We start from the raw sequence: 18,863 nt of genomic DNA, 5'->3' as shown, positions 1-18,863 counted from the left end.
AAAGTAAACTCAGGGTTAGGGGGCAGATATCAGACGAGCATACTTCTACTTACTCTTGAGTATTTAAGGGTGGAGTAGCCATATCCCAGCTTTACTGGCATCACTCTGAAGCTTGTTAGACATACAGAATTTCGGGCTCAACCCCAATTCAATGGAATTGATATTGCATTTTTAATGAGATTTCTAAGTGGGTGGTGGGTATACTCTTCCAAGTTTGAGAATAATTGTTTTAAAGCTCTGCTGTCCTATATTAGCCACTAGCAACATGTGCTCATTTTTATTTAAATTAATTTAAATTAAAAACTAATTTGTACACTTACTCTAGCCACATTAAGGTGCTCAATAGCCACATATGGGTAGTGGCTACCTATTGGACAGTGTCAATACAGAACATTTTTATCATTGCAGAAAGTTCTATTAGGCTGTATCTATGATAAGGGGGTTTCTTCTGAAGAGCTTCTAATCCAGTCTAGAAGGGAACACGGAGTTTGGTGGATGCCTGAGACATGTAAAAAGAAAATTGTAAGTTTGAGTGTAGTAGTGGCCTTTTTAGGAAATAAAATTAATACAATACTGTTGTACCTGAAGAGGAATTTCAAGGACGGTTATAATCGATGTGATTTCTCATGGACCTTCTGAACACATTCAATTCTAACACAAAGCCTTACTTTCTGTAATAGTCTATATATGCTTTCACCCATTTTAATATTTATTCTACATATTTTCTTTTTTTGTTGATAATCTTTAAAATCTGAATTGCGTGATGCTTAAGCACTGTCTCACTGAATTGATCTAGTGAATACTACCTACAACTCTCACAGTCATTTACTGTGGTGGTGGTGGGGATAGGGGAGTTAACACAAAATGAAGAGAACACTGAGCCATAAGTTAGACAGCTATCATTTATCTAACTAGTTTTTCCTAGCTACTTTTTGCATCTATAAAATAAATATTTCCAACCATAGTGTAATGGGAAATCTACTGTTTTAGAATATATTCAGATTTAGGATTCCAAAGCAACACAGAACTCTTTTTGAGGACTACCAACGTAATAGGTGAAACTTTGCAGGACTTCAAGTTTACAGTCCATGGGGTGATCCAGCTTTCAGGAACCTTGTCCATGCTGCAATTACAGAGAAGATAAGTACCTAGGTCCCAAATTATGTAGCCCAGTTCCTTTCCTCTTTGAACATCTGGCAAAATTTGTTGGTGAAACTGAGTCTCAGTTATTGCCCTCCAGAAAGGGCAGAGATTAGTTAACCCAATGCCTTTTTACTTATTGAGACCCTAAGTAGCCATGGGAACCACTCAGTGTTGCACAAGAATGAAATGGTGGCATCTGTTAATTGACTATATCTAACAGGGTGAACAATTCCAACAATTATCCAACAAGTATTAAGACTACAATAACGATCAAAATAATAAACAGTAAACAATCAGAATTTTAGTTGTATCTTTACGTCTAGGCAATATAAAGCTACGGTCCCAAAAAAGAAATATTTATATTATGCTTGTGACTATCACTGTTAATAATGATATCCATGAAGATGCACTGTCCCTGCCTCCAGAAACCTATAAAATACTTCCCTACTGGAACTATGGGGTGCTACTAATCCAATTCTGTAAGTTTAGCTCTTTTATAAACTATATTTGTATTTTTGTGGTATATAACATGGTCTTAAGTCCCAGAGACTTGTTTTCAATACATGCAAGAGAGTAAATAATTACTTAATACAAGCGTAGTAAATTTTTTTTTTTTTTTTTTTTTTTTTTTTTTGAGAAGGAGTTTCACTCTTGTTGCCTAGGCTGGAGTGCAATGGTGCTATCTTGGCTCACTGCAACCTCCGCCTCCTGAGTTCAAGCGATTCTCCTACCTCAGCCTCCCAAGTAGCTGGGATTACAGGTGTGTGCTACCATGCCCAGCTAATTTTTGTATTTTTAGTAGAGACAAGGTTTTACCATGTTGGTTAGGCTGGTCTTGAACTCCTGAACCTCAGGTAGTCTGCCCACCTTGGCCTCACAAAGTGCTGGGATTACAGGTGTGAGACAGCCACTGCATCTGGCCAAGACAAGCTAAGTAATTTTTTATGAAATTTGTTGAATGAGGAAAGATGACATCTTTAAAGTTGATTATTTTATCTAGGGTTTATATGAAAAAATCTTCTAATCACTATTGAGTGTAGGCCAGAATAACTTGATTTTTTGAAACGAGTATTTTTGTCAGAGGAAACATAAGATCAAACTACTTCTCTTGTTTCTTTAACAAACATAGGAGTTCATTTCAGCATCTGATTATTTGATGGAGAATATTAATGTGCTTAATTATCCAATAATAACCTAATTCCATCAGCTGTATTGCAAACTAACAGATAAGGAATGATAAGGAATAGTGAAGTTACTCATGTTTGCTCTGAAATATTTGTTCAGCTCCTTAGGTGGACATATTCAACCTGTTAATTTAGGGTGTGACAGCTTAGTTCGTATTTTGCGTGTAAAAAGCCAAGGAGAATGATGAAAATTTAGAAAGTGATTTAAATAAGATTGTTTTCTTTCTAAACCTTGATGCCCACACTTGCAATGTTGAAAGTTTGTATTTTATTTTTTTAAAGTGATTCTTACCAGTTATTCAGTTTGTATACAGAGGAAGTGAAATTTGTATTATATGATTTCAAAATATAAAAAATGTACAAAATTCTATGAGGAATATTAGCAAAAAAATAGTGTCTTTCATTAAATTATTTATAAAGTGATGGGACACGAACATGTACACAAGCTTCTCAATGCTCATAGTTGGCAAAATGATGTTGGCCTGCCATTCTGTTATTTGTTGGTTCAGTTTTCTTTTTTGGAGATGTGGTAGTTGATCTTTAATGCCCATTCTAGGTCGGAAAAATCCATGATGCTAACTTTTAAGAGAAGGTTGGTGACTCTACTTAGGATTTTTTTTCTATAAGGGGAATGATGTCGCCTCACGCTTATCTTTCTGGAAATGTTTAAACCACTGAAATACAGAGATCAAATCCAACTTACACAGTGGTAACTCAAATATTATTTTTTAAAACTATCTTTTCTAAAATAATCACCCCTCTTATACATAGAACTTTCTACCTCAGCGCCAATTCCTAGAGGTTGATGCAAACAACTCGCCAGAGAGCCTGTGCTATTGCTCCTGCGAAAAACACCAATTTCCCTACACATTTGAATAAAAATGAGTTTATCTATATAAATTTGAGACGATAAGAATTCACAGAACAATGCCCTGGAAGAGACATTTGCAAATGAAAGAGGGAGAAATAGTATTTTTAAGGAAAACCTGAAAGTTGTCTCGATTTGACCGAAGTTTGAAAGAGAGTTGGGGGAATAAGAAAAGTTTCAAGATGCCGCTTTTAAAACTATGCATAGGAAAAAAGGCAGGAATGAAGCCCGAAGTCTCTCGGATCAGTTTCCCCCAAATTCCTCATTATTTCATGCCCAGATTTCTTATATTTTTACTCTTTTTTAAGGGGCAAGAAACACAGCAGCGCGGTAGATCGGAGGAGTCCTTTTCCAGCAGCTCCGCGCATGGAGCAAGGAACCAATCATCACTCAGCGTCTCTCTATATAAACCCTCAGCCTCCGGCGTAGAGAACACGCCGTGCTGACAGTTTGAAATTACTTTTGTCTTTTCTGACAAGACAAAAACATGTCGGAGACTGCTCCAGTTGCTCCTATCACTCCTGCACCCGCAGAAAAAGTACCTGTGAAGAAAAAGGCGAAGAAGGCTGGCGCTACTGCTGGGAAACGCAAGGCATCCGGACCCCCAGTGTCTGAGCTCATCACCAAGGCAGTGGCAGCTTCTAAAGAGCGCAGCGGCGTTTCTCTGGCCGCGCTTAAGAAAGCGCTTGCGGCTGCTGGCTACGATGTAGAGAAAAACAACAGCCGCATCAAGCTTGGCCTCAAGAGCTTGGTGAGCAAGGGTACTCTGGTGCAGACCAAAGGCACCGGTGCTTCTGGCTCCTTTAAACTGAACAAGAAAGCCGCTTCCGGGGAAGGCAAACCCAAGGCCAAGAAGGCTGGCTCAACCAAGCCTAGAAAGCCCGCTGCAGCAGCCAAGAAGCCCAAGAAAGCGAGTGGCGCCGCTATCCCGAAGAAAAGCGTCAAAAAGACTCCTAAGAAGGCAAAGAAGCCAGCAACAGCTGCTGGGACCAAGAAAGTGACCAAGAGTGCGAAAAAGGTGAAAACACCCCAGCCAAAAAAAGCCGCCAAGAGTCCAGCTAAGGCCAAAGCCCCTAAGCCCAAGGCAGCCAAGCCTAAGTCGGCGAAGCCGAAGGTTACAAAGGCAAAGAAGGCAGCTCCGAAGAAAAAGTGAAACTGGCGGGACGTTCCGCTTTGAAAATTTAAACGGCTCTTTTCAGAGCCACCCATAGGTCTCAGTCAAAAGAGCTGGCGCCTTTTTTGCGGGGCCAGGGGGGCTGCGGATGTGGTGTGCGGGCGCGGTCTATCCCAGTCATGCCGGTTGGGGTTCAGTAACTCACAGCTCCCAGCAGCCTGGGCGCAAGAATCCTTCTGCCTCAGCCACAGCCACCGGAGTAGCTAAGGCTACTTGAACCACCAGGTTTTGCTTTTTCTTCAAATTCCCGCGGTGGTGTGTGATTGGCCGGCTGATTTCTCTCAAAGCGTGCGCTTAAAAAGTGGCTCTGAAAAAATTTTATTCCTGGCACAGGGATATGGTGTAAATGCGTTAGTTTGCTTTAGCATTGAGGTGACTTCTTGAGCACAGCCTGTCCTGGTTGTGAGCAGTACCTGGCATGCCCAAGGTTCCTGGGGCCTACCATCTTGTGCAGCGTTGAAAATGGCCAACTGCAGGTGGCGCCCGGTGTCTGTCTTTTAGCAGGCTTGTGAAACCCCTTAGCTCTGGGATATGGGCTGTCAGGTACCGTACTTGGAAATAGGCAGTGTGGGCCTGCACTGCCTGACGAGGCGGCTCCCCTATAATCCCAGCATTTTGAGAGGCCGAGGCGGCCGCATCACGAGGTCAGGAGTTCGAGGCCAGCCTGAAAAACATGGTGAAACCCTCTCTCTACTAAACAAAATATAAAAATTAGGCGTAGTGCGGCGCGCCTGTAATTCCAGCTACTTGGGGGGGCTGAGGCTGAAGAATCACTTGAACCTGGGAGGCGGAAGTTGTAGTGAGCCGAGATTGCTCCACTGCACTCCAGCCTGGGCGATAGAGGGAGCCTGTCTCAAAAAGTGTGGCCATTCTTTTTCTGTCAGTGACCAGCGTCTCCAGGACTTATTTTCCCAGAGGCTCTCTTGCTTGTTCATTTATTTTTGCCTACTCTTAACCTTCTAGCACGGCCGCCAGGTAACACTGGCGTGCTGGCCCAACCTGCTCGGAGTAACTGTCTTTGCGGAGGACTCGGTGTATTAGGCCTACTGGCAACTAGGCCTGCGTGGCAAAGCAGGTCTTGCGTTTGGAGCGAGTTTGGTCTTGCTTCCCGCGTCCAGGTAACTTTAGAAAAAAAATGCAATTCTAGTGTTAAGCCAATCGGAGGGAGAAGTCATCATCGTCTCTGACTGAGTTTTGTAAAACTTGCTTTTCTATTGGTTTGCAGAGCCTGCTGAACTAACCAATCAGAACGTATTGTTAGATTTTTATTTGCGGGGTTTTTCCGAGCCAAAAATTTTCACCTATCAGGTTGCGATATTAAAAGTTGGGTATGCTGGGACCTAGTCGAAAAGTCTGGTTTTTTCTCCCCTCCCCCTCAGATGGAATTCTCCAAATGGAATTCTCTTTTTGGAGACTACTCACCTTGTCATTCTGCGTAAATCTCCATAAGTATTGCTCCCACCCTGATGCTAAAAGATAGTATGAAAGGAACCTCTGTCAGTTTATAATCTACTTCCTTTCCCAAATTGCTTTCTCACAGATTGAGATGAACCAGGGAGCTAGAGTTAGCTATCCAATACATATTTGGTGATTAGATAAGAAATAGAGAAGGAAAAATAAATGAAAAACCTTGGAGAATGGAACAAGAAGCCTGAAATTGGGGTTACCAGGACAAAGAAATGGGCTGTAGGAAGTTGGGTTGACTTGGACGTACTACTGTTTCCATTGTATTTGGGAGGTTGAGGTTATTTTTTTTTGTTTTGCTTTTGACTTTAGAAAAGCCCACTTAATCGTACTGAGAAATCTCGACAAAATCTAATTTCTACAGATGTTTATGGGACTCTAGATGGGGAAAAAAATTATATTTTTACAAATCCTAAATGCAATTTGGTTATTTCCTTTGTGAGTACGGACAGCTAATCACTGGACTTCACATCAATGATAATCATAGATTTTTCATATCACTTTGTACTTATTACAGGTGTCTTGAAATAATTTACACTAATTGTGAACCTTTCAAGCCAACATTATACTTGCTGCTAGATCTTATTTTTTGATGTGTAACTAAAGCATATATACAGACTTTAAGAAAAAAAAAATTTTAGTGTCACTACCTTTCTTACCCCGTTTAAGTATTTTTTTAAAGCGTGGTTTTGAGAAGGTGTCTATAGATTTCCAGAATCTCCAGAATACATAGCACAAAACAAGTCATGAACTCTTGAACAAGTTTGCAGTGGGACCAAATACCATAAATACCTCATGATTATAATACTTCTTAATCTTACTTTTTTGTTTATATTCTGCTTATTAGTTAACATTTTATTATATTTTACATTATTATTTGCCTCTCTCCCCCCAAAAAAGGATGTAGCCTGTGATGTGTTTCTAGTTATAAGCAGGAGTTTAATTTTTTGAGAACCACGGCTACATCACACGATTTCTTATTTGTAGAGAAAGCCAAAATACCTCCCTGTATGAGAGTGGCTTGACTGAGAAGGGGATCTGAATAAATAGGAGGATTTGAAATATTTATTCAAAATAATCTTTTTGAAAATGAGTGAAAAATACAGGTATGTAGGGGTGAGCAAAACTTCTTCACCCTCCGAAAGTTCACTGAAAATCAATGGAAAAAAGGCAGATTAATAGAAAAGTCAAAATTCATCATAGGTTTATGTGACATGGGAACCTTCACAAGGAAGGCTCAGAGGTACAGGGGAAACTGTCCATTTTAATGCTTAGGGTTCAACAAAGTACCAACTGCCATGTAGAACTGTGATTGGATAAAAAGGGTGTCATCTAATGCTAATGGACTGGGGAAACATAGCAAGGCCTCTGTGTCTAGATTCTTCTTGGCCTCTGGCAAGATTCTTTCCTTCTGAGTATTCCTTCCTCATTCTAGAGGACCCTCTCTGTAATGAGGGAGGGTCTTATGATCTACAGCCAAACAACATAAGACATATACGTTTTTATGGCTAGGTTTTACACAGAAAGGAGGGCGAAAAGTTACAGTAAGGTTTTTAGGTTTTATGGCTGGCTTTGAAGAAAAAGGGATTCTAGTTTCAGTAACCACCTTGGGGAAGAGGGAGTCTAGTTTTATCTGTAGCCTCAACAGAGGATGAGAGGCCAAAGAATAGCAGTAGGTCACTCACTTCTGCTTCTAAGGCCTTCCTTTTGGGGTATTATTTTACTATCCCTAATGGGGAGAAGGGATCTGGAATGACTTTAGTACCCAGAATGACAAGATTTAGGCTTTTGATGAAAAGTGATAAAGAATAAGATAATTAGGTGGGGAATGTGGTATTCCACAAGAGCAGTCCAAATGACTATAACATACCTCTGGTTCCTTACTGTTGCAAAGCACTAATTTAACTGCCTCACTTGGGCAGTTACAATGCATTTATATCAGGTATAGCTAAAATGCTTGATTTACTGTTAAGAAACTTGGCGCTTAGAAAGGTTAAATGGCAAGAAATGACCATTTGCTGTCACTAAATGGTGGACCTAGGTCTCAAAACAAGTTTCTTGATTCCTAGAATCGTTCTTATGCTGCTTCAATTCTGTTACATCAACTGGAAAAGGAGTGGTATTTTCCAGTTCCTTTTTAGGCTCATTGAGAAAGAAGCAGAATTTATGTATTTCTGTTTCTGGCCCTTTGTGAAGTATCCATTTCACAATATGTTTGGTATGCAACAGAAGCAATGAAATGTAATGATTCAATCAATGATCTTCCAGAGTTTCTCTGATTTATATAAATTCATATTCATATTCATTTGCCACAGAGGACATGCACTTGTTTTCAAGGAAATCTGAACTTGTTTAAATCTTTCTCCATATATTAAAATTTTGTAGCAGTTATAATGAATATCTTGAGATTGGTAAAGAATACTAACACTGTCTTAGCATGGAAGTTGTGAAGGGCATTTTCATACTATGTTAGCTGTTGGAGAGTTCTTATGCGTATAGCATAGGTCTGACACAAAAGTAATTTTTAGAATCAACCTGAAGTCATTACTTTAACTTGAGGAAGCAGATTTTCATGGTATTGTGGGGAGGCCTCAATCTTCCCTGTTACACAATCACTAAATCAGGTTGATTTTTACAGAATCCTAAATAATTCTTACATATTCTCCCTTCTACATTCTCTCTTCATTCTCTCATAGCTAGGATGATTCCAATGCTTACTAACTAGTTCCCTAATTTCTCTAGCCTCCAATTTCTTTTAACTATTTATTTACTTATATATTTTTTGAGACAGAGTCTTGCTCTGTTGCCCAGGCTGGAGTGCAGTGGCTCAATCTCAGCTCACTGCAGCCTCTGCCTCCCTGGTTCCAGTGATTCTCTTGCCTCAGTCTCCCAGGTAGCTGGGATTACAGGCACACGCTACCATACCCGGCTAATTTGGTTTTGTATTTTTCGTAGAGATGGGGTTTCACCATGTTGTTCAGGCTGGTCTCAAACTCCTGACCTCAGCTGATTCATCCACCTCAGCCGCTCAAAGTGCTAGGATTACAGGCGTGAGCACCACGCCCGGCCCATTTTAAAAAACAAACACCAAATATGCCTTATGAAAAAGGTCAGTGGCTTCTCATAGGTTCATGGGAAAGCCCTGTAGCCTCTTAGCCCCTTTTCATAATACTGTCTGCTCGCACTCACAGACACTAATAACAATGTAACCTTTCTGTTTCTTCTTATTTTATTATTATCGTTATTATTTTACAACTTTGTTCTGGAACAATTCCCCGTGAGAATCTTTATAATACTTCCAATTCCTTCTCAAATTACATCTCCCTCTAATTCAAAACGTAAACTTATCTCTGAAAATGTGCTTTCATGACATTTAATAATTAAGAACAATTATTATTAATAGAAAAATTTTAATGCATCTATTGTTTACTCCCATTAACTAAACTGAACTATAGAGCATTTGTCTCATTTTCCACTACTCTAGGGGCATGTGTGTGTGTGTATGTGTATGTGTGTGTGTGTCTGAATTAAAAAATTCCATCAAATGGGTTATATTATTGTCAGATAGTCATCAAATTCAGTGATTTCATTTTCTGCTTTCCTGTGTGAGAAAACAGGGGTAACAAATTTCTCTGCCCCTTTCATGACTCTTGTGTCCATGGCCTGATTTACAAGACTATCTTCCTTATCTTCGGAAGTATACCATTTTATATATATATGCAATTTTTAGTGGTGGCAACTACAAAACAAAAATGAAAAAAGTATTTCAAGTTTGCCTTTCAAATTCCCAAATGTTACATATCAATATTTACTGTTGGCAGGTCGAGTAGGGAGGGTATGGAGAAATAATAAAATGGGATTTCTGAATTGTCTTGAGTTTTAGCTATTATCTTTATAATATGAAGAAACTACTGGTTATTCAGAGATTACATACTTATTTTATTTTAATTATAAGTACTTGCAGGCAACTATGTAACTGTGAAATGGATACACACTATAGTGTGCCAACAAGTACATAGAAAATATGATCTGACACGAGTAAGATTTGAGATCTTCCCCAAATAAAATCACAATTTATTTTAAAAACATCTAGTATTATTTACTACTTTCTCAGTGTATGCCTTTGAAGAAAGTTTCTTGTGTATATGTGGTTAAATCAAGGCTATTATTTGAATAGTACACAGTAAGGCTAAAATTTGTGAATGTTAACATCATATTTTACTGTATGCATATGAGTTTCATTTCTGTAAAATTTGCAGTACTAATTATAGTGTAACTTCACAATCATATAAGATCCTGTACATTTCATTTTATTATTATTATTATTATTTTTTGAGATGGAATCTCGCCCTGTTGCCCAGGCTGGAGTGTGGTGGTGTGTAATCTCAGCTCACTGCAACCTCCGCCTCCTAGGTTCAAAGATTCTTCTGCCTCAGCCTCCCGAGTAGCTGGGATTACAGATGTCTGCCACCACACCCAGCTAATTTTTGTATTTTTAGTAGAGATGGTGTTTCACCATGTTGGCCAGGCTGGTGTTATTAATTTTTTTAAGATGGAATGTTGCTTTGTCACCCAGCCTAGAGTGGAGTGGCGTAGTCTCGGTTCACTGCAGCCCCTGCCTCCTAGGTTTAAGTGATTCTCCTTGCCTCAGCCTCCCAAGTAACTGGGATTACAGGCACGTGCCACTACGCCCGGCTAATTTTTGTATTTTTTCAGTAGAGACTGGGTTTAGCCATGCTGGCCAAGCTGGTCTTGAACTCCTGACCTTAGGTCATCTGCCTGCCTTGGCCTCCCAAAGTGCTGGGATTACAGGCGTGAGCCACCCTGCCTGGTCTAAGACCCTGTACATTTTAAAACATCCATTTATGCCAGGCGTGGTGGCTGACGCCTGTAATTCCAGCACTTTGGGAGGCCAAGGCGGGCAGATCACTAGGTCAGGAGATCGAGACCATCCTGGCTAACATGGTGAAACCCCGTCTCTACTAAAAATACAAAAAAAATTAGCCGGGCGTGGCAGCTAGCGCCTGTGGTCCCAGCTACTTGGGATGCTGAGGCAGGAGAATGGTGTGAACCTAGGAGGCGAAGCTTGCAGTGAGCGGAGATCATGCCATTGCCCTCCAGCCTGGGTGACAGAGCGAGACTCCGTCTCAAGAAAAAAAGAAAAAAAAATCCATTTATTTTATTGTATATGAAAAATTTAAACATGTTAGTAGCTATTCCAGGTGATAAAGCCCTCAGGAGTAAGTGATGAGGATTCTGCTGAGGCTTTTTATTTAAAACAGTAATGCCTGGTGGGGAAAGTTTTGGCTCCAGCACTATCTGAAATTTTCTTAGTTTCACTTTAAATTAGTTTTAGATAATAGATAACTATTGAACTTACATTTTTGGAGACTTCGTAAAATACTGCATGACTTCTGGCCCATTGCGGACACTCAATAAGTGTGGATTTTTCCTATTTAGAAAAACTATATATTAAAATTATAAAAACTTTATCTAATCTTTTATTTTTGTAAATAAGAATTCACTCAATGGTAAATTCTGTTCAGTAATCTTTTATTTTAAATCTCAACTTGACTAAATTTCCAGAGGCTTTGTTTTAGGCAAATGACCATGCTAGGTGTTCTGGTGGATTTAATGATATAAGAAGATGCATTCTGTGCCCACCAAGTCCAAGTCCTCATGTATTGAAGTCCAACAGCTGTAACAGAAATACAGGTTAAAACTTGCTGAGGTAGAATCTTAAAGAAAGTACAGGATACAGGAAACAACATTTAAATAGAGAATGCTTTTATCCAGCATAATATGATGTTCACTATGGTACAAATATCTGATAGCAGTTACCTTAATTATGGATAGTTATACTGTTTTCCTCATACACTGAATCTGTAATTCACAGAACCTACGTCTTTATGTCTGACGGGTTTCCATGAACAAAAATTTCTTCCATAAATCTCCAGGACTTCTTACTATGGCTACCTTGGCCTGCATAGCTATTTACAGCTTTGTCACTACCACATGACTAACCTCTTTCCTTAGTGCAACTTGAGGGAAAACAGCACATTAAAAAAAGTTAATAGAAATTTCTCAATGACAGTTGAAACTACTCCGCCCCATTTCAAAACTGAGGAATTTCCTGAAATGTTTAAAAATAAAAAATTCTTCCAAATAGCACGTAGTATCCCATATAGTACATACACCCTTCTGCATTTCCAAATAACAGCCTGTATGATTTCGGAACAGAATTCCTTATTTTCCTTCCCTCCTTCATCTACCAGTTTCGAAGCTGTACCTTTGTATGGAAAGGCGGAATATTTTTCTGTAAGAACTTGGAAGTCGTCAAAGGATTTTCATTTGATGATAAACATGGGGTACTTTCAATGAGATTTCATTAAAACAGGGTATTTACTAAAGTTGAAAAGTTCTTTTAAGATATCAGCTGGAAGGCCGGGCGCGGTGGCTTATGCTTGTAATCCCAGCTACTCCGAAGGCTGAGGTAGGAGCATCGCTTGAATCCGGGAGGAGGAGGTTGCGGTGAGCCGAGATCGCGCCAATGCACTCCAACCTGGGCAACAAGAAACTCCGTCTCAAAAAAAAAAAAAAAAAAGAAAAAAAAAAGATATCAGCTAGAAAGTTGAAAAGGCTCATGATTTTTGCATTTTCCTTTCTCACTCAGGTATGTCAGACACACCCATCTGCACCTTCGTTGCTTTGATTCCTGCAGTTTAGAACCTAAGCAAGGCTTTCAAGTCTGCAAGAGCTGTGTTAATGCCACGGATCTAGGTGTTCCAGCTAATAACCTTAGCCTTAGACCAGTATCAGGCGCAGAGAGGGTAACCTTGACCGCACCCAAGGCGCCGACCGTCGCCGGCAAGTAGCTGGGTCTCAAAACACTGGTGGAGTAAGACAGCCTGATGCAGACCAAAAGCGCTGGCCCCTCGGGCAAGTTCAAACAGACATCCGGGAAAGGCAAATCCAAGGAGTTGAAAGCCTATGCAGTTAAGACCTCAAATACAGGCCACCACTTGGAGGAGCCTTAAGAGCCAGAAAACAAGAGAATGGGTTAAGCGGGGGCCAGTTAAGTGGCTAGGAGTTAGAAAAGGAGAGCAAAGTACAAGAAATAAGCAGAGGGCCTGAACAGCAAAACAAAGCCTGCTAAACCAATGGAAAACCCGGGAGGGAGGCGGAGCCCCAGGCAAAACCTGAGGAAGCACTTGAATTTGGAATTTTAAATTAAGCATTACATTGAGGGGGCTAAATGCCATTATTTCAAAGGTCTGTTTCCATCAGTGCAGTTTCGTGGTCTAATGTGTCTTGGAAGATTACAGCTTTTTTCATGGAGAAAATGATTGGCTCTGAAAAGAGCCTTTGGGTTGAAGGTTGGCACTCAAAACGATTTACGCTCTCTCGCCACGAATGCGGCGGGCAAGCTGGATATCCTTAGGCATGATGGTGACGCGTTTGGCATGGATAGCGCACAGGTTGGTGTCCTCAAAAAGCCCCACCAAATAAGCCTCGCAGGCCTCCTGCAGTGCCATCACAGCGGAACTCTGAAAGCGCAGGTCGGTCTTGAAGTCCTGAGCGATTTCTCGCACCAGGCGCTGAAACGGCAGCTTCCGGATAAGAAGCTCGGTGGACTTCTGGTAGCGACGAATCTCGCGCAAAGCCACGGTACCAGGGCGGTAGCGATGAGGCTTCTTCACGCCACCCGTGGCTGGAGCGCTCTTGCGAGCTGCTTTTGTGGCCAGCTGCTTTCGCGGAGCTTTACCGCCTGTGGATTTACGAGCGGTCTGCTTAGTACGCGCCATACCTCACCTGCAAAGTAAGTGGGTTAGGAAAATTGGTTTACCCCTCTATTTATATAGGAACAGAATCACTCTGATTGGATTGTGGACAATCCCTGTTAGTGATCGGTTGCTAAATTCCGGATGTGCTCGGAGCGATTCACGATTGGTTTATTTTTTCAGTGCAAGATTCTGATTGGTAAATTTGGATAGAGAACTGGCTCCTTTAAACAAGTTGTTTTTTTGTTACAGGTATCTTTGATGTTTTGCATACAGCATGACCTGTAAAGACATTTATCATTTAACTTAAATGACTGACCTTTTATCCTGTTTAGCTATAAAAAATCGAATGTGTTTGAATTAGAAAATGCTTTAGAATTTTTTTTCAACAATCTCAGCTGCTTTATTCTGCTTAATTTTCCTGAAGTTTTTCCCTTTCCTATCCACTCATTTAAAATCCGTCGTCTAAGTATCTCTCAATGAGTCCTCGTTTCATTAGGGAGTATAGCTAATTCATTCAAACAAGGTTTTCTAAGATACACTGTTTAAACATAAGGGACTTTGTGTTTCATTTGTGTTAGAGTAAAATTCTAACATCTTGGAATCCCTACCTCTGTAATATCAGGTTTGACTCAAATCATTTAACGGTATTATTTTGTTTTGTTGAAATTAAAATGTCCAGACATAATGGCAAGAGCCGTCAAAAAAAGTATTTTCAGTATAGAATCTTGAAAAAGATGGCGGCGAAGAGAGTCTTAGAAGGTTGTTTCTTTATAAGACAACAATGGCGCAGTTTCTCTAGATCCCTGCGGGAGAGAACTGAGGTGCCCTGAACAATTTAAGACACGTCCAACAGAACTTTTATAGGACTAGACTCACCCAAATAACAGGACTTCTTAACTTGGTTTTCGCTTCCAAACTCAACAACTCCCAATTACTTTGAAAATGTAACAAATGTTTACTGCAAAAGATTCTTAAGGAATGACATTATAGCCTAACACAGTGTTTTAAATCAACCTATCGGGTCCCCTGTAAGGTGTTCTTTTCCTAGCCAATAAAAAGAGCAGTTTGGGAATTCTTAATTTACATACTTTTAATCTATTGGCTACTATGGTTCAGGCAGAGTTTAGATTTACAAGTTCGCGTTTGTGTAACAGTACTATATTTCAGAAAGGGATAGTGCGCATGCGCGCCTGTTGCGAGGTCTAGTTTCTTTTTGTTTTTCTTTCCTATTAGGTTTTCTTTCTTATTGGAAAGCTATTTTGTAAAGTGTTGTAGCAGGTCCGCAATGACGCTGGCATGTAGTCCAAGGAGATTGACATCATGAATATGCTGGAGCCCCCGTCCTCCAGGGAGGGGAGACGGCCAAACCAAATTTCTCGCTGCCCGCAAATGCCTGCGGATGTCTGCAAGCTGGAGGGGGGAGGAGACAAAGAATGTTTTGTGCATTCCTGTTCATTCCTTGAATTCTGTTAAACCTGCCCTATTTTAGGGCATTCATCAAAATTCTGCTAACCACAGGATTGATACAATTGCACCTTTCAAGTTAGTGTCTATTTTGCAAATTTGAATTATCTTAGGACTCATGGGCAAGTCTTGACTGAAGTTACACGTTGTCACGCGTTTCAGTCTCACATCTGAAATATATATGAGTCCCTTGCTTCTCTCCTTTTCAGAAAAAGAAACTTCTGTACACTTTAAATCATGGTAAAACGGTTAGATATGTTGGCAAAATGGTTTTATAAGAAGCAAGTAAAGAACTGAAATCCTTTTGTACAATATGATCACATATCTGTGGGCTGGGCTGTTTGTTAATGAGAGCTATGCCCTCTCTATGCTTTTCCTCTCCACACTCCCTACATGTCATCTTCTGAGGTCCAAGGCCTGTTTATTGATATTATCTTCTGTTTTCTCATTTTCATTTTACTTTTTTCATTTCTATTATGAGAATGTTAATATCTACAACTAAAAAATGTTTCCGAAATCAAAAGATACACTTTAGGTTAAAGGTTCAAAACACAGTCAGTGAGAACCATTAAGGAAATTCCATCTTTATGCCCCACAGTTTGATTTCCTCCCCAGTGTTCTTAAATCTGTCAATCCGGTGTTTTGCCATCTGAAGCTACCTTCAGTTCCTTTCATAATCCTCATCTCTAAATATGTGTAAAGCTTTATTTTAGAACTCAGTGCAAAGTTTACCTGATTACATAAGAACTTACCAGCTCACTTGTATTAATCAGTAATTTCTATCATTATCTCCATACTTGAACACAATTTCCCGTAGGATCTGTGTTTTGTGATAAAACAGTCAGAAACCAGTTGTGGCTACTGAGCATTTGAAACGTGGCTGTTGCTGCTGAGGACTGACTTTCTTTTTTTTGAGGAGTCTTGCTCTGTCACTCAGGATGGACTGCAGTGGCATTATCTCAGCACACTATTACCTCCACCTCCTGAGTTTAAGCGATTTTCCTGCCTCAGCCTCCAGAGTAGCTGGAATTAGAGGTGCTGGTCACCACGCCTGGCTTATGTATTTGGGGGGGGCGGGGGGGAGGTATTTTTAGTAGAAACGGGGTTTCACCATGTTGGCTCGGCTGGTCTGGATCTCCTGACCTTAAGTAACCCGTCCACCTTGGCCTCCCAAAGTGCTGGGATTACAGCCATGAGTCACCGTGCCAGGCCTGAACTTTTATTGTACTTATTTTTCGTTATTTTATTTCAAAAGCTGATACTCCAGTTATTGGAAAATGTTAGATACATTTTGAACAATCACATATATGAATTTAATTCTACAGCATTGAAGTTTATGAAATCACAATGAAATTCCATTTACTTCCAACAAACATTTAATACCAAATTGAATAGGATGTCCCTCATATTTAGAAGACTTAAGATTTAAAAAAGAATGTGAAATATTGCATTAATAATGTTTTTATATTGACTATATTTTGAAATAATGATTTTGTATTTTGGGTTAAATATAATAATTGTTAAAATTCTTTTACCAGTTTATTAATTTTTAAAGTGTGCTTACTGGAAAAATCAACATTACATATGCAGCTTATATTATTCTTTTTTATTTTATTCTTATTTTTTGAGGCAGCGCCTCGCTCTGTCACCCAGGCTGTGGGATTATAGGCAGCAGCCACCACACCCAGCTAATTTTGGTATTTTTAGTAGAGACGGGGTTTCACCATTTTGGCCAGGTTGATCTTGAACTTCTGACCTCAGGTGATCCGCCTGCCTCGGCCTCCCAAAGTGCTGGCATTACAAGCGTGAGCCACTGCATCTGGCCGTGGCTTGTGTTATTCTTTATAAATAGCATTGTTCCAGGATTCTCCATTTCTCTTCTGTGTTTCTTGATTCTTTACCAAATCTTGACAGCATACGCCTTGAAACAATGAGGATATTCAATATACTTCTATGAACCCAGTTATAGCATCTGGACTTAATCTACAATAAGTATCTATATTTATATCTACATCTACATGTCTATACAGTTGTGTTAGGGAACTAAGGGGGCTTGTTAAACCATTACTCATTGAGGCAAGAAGAGGTGGGTAACTAGCAAAATTATTGATGTTTGAATTTTTCCATGGCAAAATATCAGTAAGTGAACAGTATTAGAAATTCTTTTAGCCAGGCACAGTGGCTCAGGCCTATAACGCCAGTGACCCAGGAGGCTGGGGTAGGAGGATTGCTTGAGACTAGGAATTTGAGGCTCCAGTGTCATAATTGTGACACTGCACCCCAGTCTGGGCAACAGAGCAAGACCAAAAAATGAAAAAAAAAAAAAAACAAGAGAAGTATTATATGAATATTTTTCTCTCTATCGTATGTTTTTGAGGGACAGCATCCACAACTGCTAATTCTGGTGTTTAAAAAAAGGGGAAGAGAAATCACTGTGGAAGCACAATGCCATTTCATGAAAAGAAGAAAGTCCAGAAAATAATTTGCCATTCCTGGAAGCTACATAAACTCCAAGAAAGACTCAGATAAGAACATCAGGTCAATTACTTTGAAGTCTAAAAAGAATAAAAAATTAAAGTGTTTATTATTTTATAGGAGCCAAGGTAAGCTCTGAAGCTTTGCTGAAAGATTAGCTTGCAAAAGGCAGATTAACTGTAGAAAAGTTACACAAATTTATTAACGTGTTCAAGGAAGCCTTTAGAATGAAAACACAAAAGATACAAGAAAAAATTGTCCACTTTTATGCTTAGGTTCAACAACATATGGACAACCTTGTAGAAATTTGATTGGATAAAAAGGGAATGATGTAATGTTAATAAACTGAGTGGAGAAACCCAGCAAGGCTTGTTTATCTAGACTCTTCTTGACCTCTGTCAACTGAAGAATGAGAAGGTTTATACATTTGCAAAGGAGAGCTTTATTTCTCAAAGTATTGCAGCCTGCAAGGTGGCCATTCTGACAGGCTGGGAAGGGTAGCCTTGGTTTGCTGAGAGACAGGGAGTTGGAGGGAAGGAGGGAGGGATAAAACAGGAATTTTTGAGGAATGGGGGGGCCAAATATACTTATTTAACAGGTTATAGGAGGAGCTATGAATATTCATGAAGGAGACCCAAGCACATGTGTATTAAGTTTACATGTATGTAACACATGTCACATGATCACTTTGGGGTGAAGATTTAACATGTAAATGAGTTATAATTAGGTCCTATATATAAAACTGAAATGTAGGGCAGAAGTCTATGATCCGCATTCTGAGGAGACTGGTCACATTCAGTTGCAGGCCTGCAGTCATTTATCAAGAAACTCTATGGTCCTTAATACCTGTCTTGTCTGGACCACCATGGAGAAGGGTGGAAGGGGCCAGATAAAGTAAGTAAAGGGGCTTTCTGGTGTATTATTCCCTCAAATCGGACTTTGAGAAAATCTAGCAGTGATCAGAAAGGGGAAGAAGGGTATAAACAAACAGGATGTGCAGCCTCCATCCTGTCATGCCTGGGAACTGAAACTTTTGGGATCGTTTAGCTAAAGGAGGGTCCATTATTCTGTCAAAGGGGTTTAGAATGTTCATTTCATCCCTCACCTCTTTGAACATGCATTCCTTCCTTCTGGGTATTGAGTATGGGACAGCTCCATCTCTGGAATGGGGTGTTATGACCTGCAATTAAACAAGGTGGGTCAAATAATTTCTCTGTGGTCAGTTGTTACACAAAAAGGTGGAAGGGAAGTTAGAGTAATATTTTTAGTTTTTATGGCTGGCTTTGGGGAAAAAGGATTCTGGTTGT

The 18,863-nt window shown here is 39.9% G+C and overlaps 2 protein-coding genes across 2 annotated transcripts in view; one reads left to right on the top strand and one right to left on the bottom strand.

Annotated features, from left to right (window-relative positions):
- Positions 1–18,863, bottom strand: part of LOC112622536 — a 37,139-nt gene that overhangs the window by 2,160 nt on the left and 16,116 nt on the right. Inside the window, exon 4 of the mRNA XM_025382314.1 lies at positions 13,310–13,640. Coding sequence (XP_025238099.1) covers positions 13,310–13,640 — 331 coding nt within the window. The remainder of the gene's footprint in view (positions 1–13,309; positions 13,641–18,863) is intronic.
- Positions 3,609–4,398, top strand: LOC112623624 (histone H1.3). Its single transcript, XM_025384177.1, has one exon. It carries the CDS (start codon positions 3,683–3,685, stop codon positions 4,346–4,348), a length of 666 nt encoding a protein of 221 aa, XP_025239962.1. The 5' UTR covers positions 3,609–3,682; the 3' UTR covers positions 4,349–4,398.

This window comes from Theropithecus gelada, chromosome 4 (assembly GCF_003255815.1).
Source record: "Theropithecus gelada isolate Dixy chromosome 4, Tgel_1.0, whole genome shotgun sequence".
In the NCBI taxonomy this organism is placed as follows: Eukaryota; Metazoa; Chordata; class Mammalia; order Primates; family Cercopithecidae; genus Theropithecus; species Theropithecus gelada.
The sequence above is the reverse complement of the archived record's forward strand: the minus strand, read 5'-3'. Positions and strand labels throughout refer to the sequence as shown.

Coding starts and splice junctions, on each gene's coding strand:
- LOC112623624 (XM_025384177.1), top strand. CDS start 3,683: ATGTCGGAGACTGCTCCAGTTGCTCCTATCACTCCTGCACCCGCAGAA.